The 6,000-nt window shown below is 41.3% G+C and overlaps 1 protein-coding gene across 1 annotated transcript in view; it reads right to left on the reverse strand.

Moving 5' to 3' along the window:
• Positions 1–5,444, reverse strand: part of FNBP1L (formin binding protein 1 like) — a 92,024-nt gene extending 86,580 nt beyond the window's left edge. Inside the window, exon 1 of the mRNA XM_052638042.1 lies at positions 5,328–5,444. Coding sequence (XP_052494002.1) covers positions 5,328–5,444 — 117 coding nt within the window. The remainder of the gene's footprint in view (positions 1–5,327) is intronic.
• Positions 5,445–6,000: the final 556 nt, after the last annotated feature.

A 6,000-nucleotide genomic window follows, 5' to 3' on the forward strand; every position in this document is an offset into this window, starting at 1 on the left:
ACTCACTGGAAAAGACCCTGATGCTGGGAAAGATTGAAGGCAGGAGGAGAAGGGGACGACAGAGGATGAGATGGTTGAATGGCATCACCGACTTGATGGACCTGAGTTTGAGGAAACTCCAGGAGTTGGTGATGGACAGGGAAGCCTGGTGTGCTGCAGTCCATGGAGTCACAGAGTCAGACACAACTGAGCGACTGAACTGAACTCATCTGTAAAGTAAGGGAAAATACCACCTATCTGATAGGAGTTTTTATGGAAAGTAATAGAACACAGGGCTTCCCTGGTGACTCAGTGGTAAAGAATCTGCCTGCCAATGCAGGAGACACAGGTTCAATCCCTGGGTTGGGAAGATACTCTGGAGAAGATAATGGCACCCTACTCCAGTATTCTTGCTTGGGAAATCCCATGGACAGAGAAGCCTGGCAGCTATAGCCCATGGAGGTCACAAAACAGTCGGACATGACTTAGCAGCTAAACAACAACAATAAATGAACATATGTAACTATACATATAAGTGTTCAATTAGTTACTTTTACTAATTTGGAATGACCAATACTGACTATAGTTTTACAGAACCTTTAGACTTTAACTGAATTTAAGGATTTTTTTCATTCTCATAAACATATCACATATGCACTGCAGGAGACCAGGGTTAGATCCCTGGTTCAGAAGATCCCTGGGAGAGGGCATGGAGACCCACTCCAGTATCTCTACCTGGAGAATCCCATGGACAGAGGAGCCTGAAGGGCTACAGTCCATGGGGTCACAAAGAGTCACGACTGAAGAGACTAAGCATTCACACACTCATTTCAAGTCAGTAAAAATCTTTCTAGGGGCTATCATATTAGAGTATGACAGCTTACTTAAAACAATTTAAATTTATAAAAATCAATTAAGCTTATAGCCAAAATTTCACTAAGATTTAAAGATAAGTTTGTTTATATACAAGTAGACATATGCCAAAATGTAAAGATAGATATACAACTTTTACTAATTAAAAAACAATTACTCTACAACATGATTCTCAACTGGTGTCAATTTTGACCCATCCTCACCCAAGGGACATTTGACAATGTTTGGAGACATTTTTGGATGTCACAACTGTTGGGGGGCATGGGGGAACTGCTACCAGTATCTAGTGGACAGAGGCCAAAGATGCTGCTAATCCTCTTGTAATACAGAGCTCCCACTCTACCTAAACAAAGAAGTAGCCGAGAGACTAGAAGCCCAGACATTATTTCAAAACTACTTAAAAGGACAGAAATGCTTTGAAGACCTGACCTGTGTGGGAAGAGAAGGTAGGAAAAGCAGGTTGTGCCATTTGCACTGCTTGGTCTCACCTTCAAGCTTTTGATCACAAACCTCATGAGGGCCTTCAGGTTACCTTTTGATCCCATTACATTTTCCTGCTCTATTCATTCCCCTACTCTTAACAATGACTATTTCTCACTTCCTCTTTCTCATGAAACCTCCAGTACCATCTTTCCTTTCCACATTCTCAGCTAGGAAATTCGATAATTTCACTGGGAAAATCGATAATTACCTATAATTATCTCATCTTTGCATCATTAAACTATCAGCCTGTACTCTGCCTTCTCTGTTGCACTGGTCCTTGCTCCTAAGATAAGGTTCTTCATTTGTGCATTGATCTCATGCCATTTCTTAGTTAAGTACATTGCTTCTGAAATTATATCCTCTCCTGCATTATCATTTTCTCTTTCCTCTACATCTTTCTCATTCACAAACATACATCCTGCAACATTATTCATGTGTAAAAAAAAAAGACAAAAACTAAGACCATGCCCTCATATAGCTCTCCTACTCTGCTTCCTTTTTTTTTTTTCTTTAATTTTTATTTTTTTTATGTTACTTTACAATACTGTATTGGTTTTGCCATACATCAACATGAATCTACCACAGGTGTACATGAGTTCCCCATCCTGAACCCCCCTCCCACCGCCCTCCCCATACCATCTCTCTGGGTCATCCCAGTGCACCAGCTCCAAGCATCCTGATTCTTCCAAATAGTTGTTTCATGTACTTGCTGTTTCTTCTTCTCACATTTACCATTTTTTCTCACCTCTTAATGTGTATTTTTTACAAACAAGAACATTCTCCAACATAACAAAAATGTCACCATCAAAATCAGGAAATTAACACTGATACAACACTATCACCTAACCCTCAGACCCCATTCAGGTTTTCTGAATTGGTCCAACTATGTCCTTTACAACAGACCCAGGTCTAGAACAATGTTTCAATTATTGCCACTTTTCTTTAGTCTCTTTCTATCTGCAATAGTTCTTCAGTCTTTCCTTATCTATCACGACTGTGACACTTCTGAAGATTTAAAGCCAGTTATTTTGTCAAATGACCACTGATTTGAGTTTGTCTAATCTGTCCCCACGATTCAGATTATGCGTCTTTGGCAGCAAACGGGGCATCCTTCTCACTGCATCCAATCAGGTAACAAATGACCTCAATAAGTCTCACTACTGGTGATGCTAATTGATCACTTGATTAAGGGAATAACTACCAGAGCTTTCCAGTATACTTTTTCCCTTTGCAATTAACTTTAAAACTATCAAATACTGTTTTTTTCCTCAGACTTTCAACTTAATTTATTTACATCAGCATGAAGTCATGGGCTCCTATTGTATTCCATGTACTATCATTCATAACCATCATTATTTATTTTGATGCTCAAACTGTCCCACATTTGGCCAGTGGGAGCCCCTTTAGGCTGACACCTGTTTTTCAGATATTCTCAACATTCTCTGAACACTTCCTCACTTCCTAACACAAAATACTTCAGCTCTTTTCCCCGCCCCAGCCCTGGAATCAGCTATTTCCCCAAGGAACTCTGTTCCTTTTAGTGGAGAAAGACATTCAGAAGTCAGAAGTTGGATAACAGATACTCTCATTGACTGCTATAGGTGTATCACTACTCCAAGTCCCTCTCAATGAACAGACCTTGAGTGCATGTACATACACACAGGTAGATAGAGACAGACACACATTTACCTCTTTATCTACTTAATATACTGAAAACCTTGAGTTCACATCAATATTTCCAATTCCAATATAACACCACAAACACCCTTTCAATATTTGTAATTCCCTTCTCCAAACTGAAAAACCTGACTCCTTTTATCCTTAATATATTCGTTGACTCACACTTAAATGATCCCTAATATGTAACCAATCTCCCCTTTGCTATTGCCACTACTCCCCATTAGGTATCTTCCTGGCTGAACTCAGTCTTCAATCATTGTTAGACTGCTGCCACTGTTCTCTTCTGACACTCTGTATTAGGCTGACGCCACTGGTGCTCAACCATCACCGGATTCCCCTTCTCGCTCCACCTGGGCTCCGCTACCCTGAGCCTGGCTGCCCTCCTGCACAGATGTCTTCCACTCAGTATAACCCAATCACTACAATGGGTTATAGCTATTAGGTTGGTGCAAAAGTAACTGCAGTTTTACATTGCTGAAATTTGCCATTTGACACTGGAATACATTTTTAAATAAATGTGGTTATGTTATACATCATTTTAATGCGCATTTGTCACTTCATGTTTTTTTATTAATGACACTACTTGCTGTTTATTTTATATTCATTTTAGACTAGAGAAATGATGTTAGACAAAAAGAAAACTCGAGTGATTTTCTTATTTGAGTTCAAAATGAGTTGTAAAGCAGCAGAGACAACTGGAATCATCAACATTTGGCCCAGGAACTGGTAACAAAAGTACAGAGCAGTTGGGGAGGTCAAGAAGTTTCACAAAGGAGCCGAGAGCTTTGAAGATGTGGAGCATAGCAGTCAGCCATCAGAAGTCAACAATAACCGAGAACATAGCTGAAGTTGATCCTCCTACAACTACACAAAAAGTTGCCCAAGAACTCAACGCTGTCCATTCTACAGTCGTTTGGCATTTGAAGCAAACTGAAAAGGTGAAAAAGCTCGATAAGTGGGTGCCTCATGAGCTGACTGAAAATCAGAGAAACTGTCACTTTGAAGTGTCATCTTCTATTATTCTATGCAACAACAACAAACCATTTCTCGAATCATGACGTGATGAAATGTGGATTTTATATGACAATCAGTGACAACTAGTTTGATGGCTGGACCAAGAAGCAGCTCCAAGTTCAGTTCAGTCACTCAGTCGTGTCCGACTCTTTGCGACCCCATGAATCGCAGCAAGCCAGGCCTCCCTGTCCATCACCAACTCCCAGAGTTCACTCAGACTCACGTCCATCGAGTCCGTAATGCCATCCAGCCATCCCATCCTCTGTCGTCCCCTTCTCCTCCTGCCCCCAATCCCTCCCAGCATCAGAGTCTTTTCCAATGAGTCAACTCTTCGCATGAGGTGGCCAAAGTGCTGGAGTTTCAGCTTCAGCATCATTCCTTCCAAACAAATCCCAGGGCTGATCTCCTTCAGAATGGACTGGTTGAATCTCCTTGCAGTCCAAGGGACTCTCAAGAGTCTTCTCCAACACCACAGTTCAAAAGTATCAATTCCTTGGCGCTCAGCCTTCTTCACAGTCCAACTCTCACATCCATACATGACCACAGGAAAAATCATAGCCTTGACTAGACAGACCTTAGTTGGCAAAGTAATGTCTCTGCTTTTGAATATGCTATCTAGGTTGGTCATACTTTTTCTTCCAAGGAGTAAGCGTCTTAATTTCATGGCTGCAATCACCATCTGCAGTGATTTTGGAGCCCCCCAAAATAAAGTCTGACACTGTTTCCCCATCTATTTCCCATGAAGTGATGGGACCAGATGCCATGATCTTCGTTTTCTGAATGCTGAGCTTTAAGCCAACTTTTTCACTCTCCTCTTTCACTTTCACCAAGAGGCTTTTTAGTTCCTCTTCACTTTCTGCCATAAGGGTGGTGTCATCTGCATATCTGAGGTTACTGATATTTCTCCCGGCAATCTTGATTCCAGCTTGTGTTTCTTCCAGTCCAGCATTTCTCATGATGTACTCTGCATATAAGTTAAATAAGCAGGGTGACAATATACAGCCTTGATGTACCCCTTTTCCTATTTGGAACCAGTCTGTTGTTCCATGTCCAGTTCTAACTGTTGCTTCCTGACCTGCATACAGATTTCTCAAGAGGCAGGTCAGGTGGTCTGGTATTCCCATCTCTTTCAGAATTTTCCACAGTTTTTTGTGATCCACACAAAGCACTTCCCAAAGCCAAACTTGAACCAAAAAGAGGTCATGGTCACTACAGCTTTCTGAATCCCAGCAAAACCATTATATCTGAGAAGTATACTCAGTCAATCAATGAGATTCACTGAAAACTGCAACACCTACAGCTGGGCACTGATCAATAGCAAGGGCCCTATTCTTCTCCACAACACCGCCTGCCCGCATTTCATACAACCAATCCTTCATAAGTTGAACAAACTGGGCTATGAAGTTTTGCCTCATCCGCCACATTCACCTGACCTCTCCCCAGTCAACTACCACTTCTTCAAGCATCTCAACAACTTTTTGCAAGGAAAATGCTTCCACAACTAGCAGGATGCAGAAAATGTTTTCCAAGAGTTCGTTGAATCCTAAAGCACAGATTTTTATGCTACAGGAATAAACAAACTTATTTCTCGTCAGCAAAACTGAGTTAACTGTAATGGTTCCTATTTTGGTTAATAAAAATGTGTTTGAGCCTAGTTATAATGATTTGAAATTCACAATCTGAAACTGCAATTACTTTTTCACCAATGTAAATACCACTCCCCCAGCCCTCTCACATGGCCATACTCTTCATCTTACTCATACTCTCACACCACTCTCTGAGCACACCATCCCCTAATTTGGGGGCTATCCTCACCCCACTAAGCCCTGACTTAACATTACAGGTCACCCTCCAGTACACAAGCCCTCCTTAAGACTCTGATATTCAAGGTTCTGACACCCTGCTCCAGACCATCACAGCTTCCAACCTTGATTTTCTGTGAGGAAACCAACCTTGCTCAACCTCAGCTGA

The sequence above is a fragment of the Budorcas taxicolor genome, chromosome 3 (genome assembly GCF_023091745.1).
Source record: "Budorcas taxicolor isolate Tak-1 chromosome 3, Takin1.1, whole genome shotgun sequence".
In the NCBI taxonomy this organism is placed as follows: Eukaryota; Metazoa; Chordata; class Mammalia; order Artiodactyla; family Bovidae; genus Budorcas; species Budorcas taxicolor.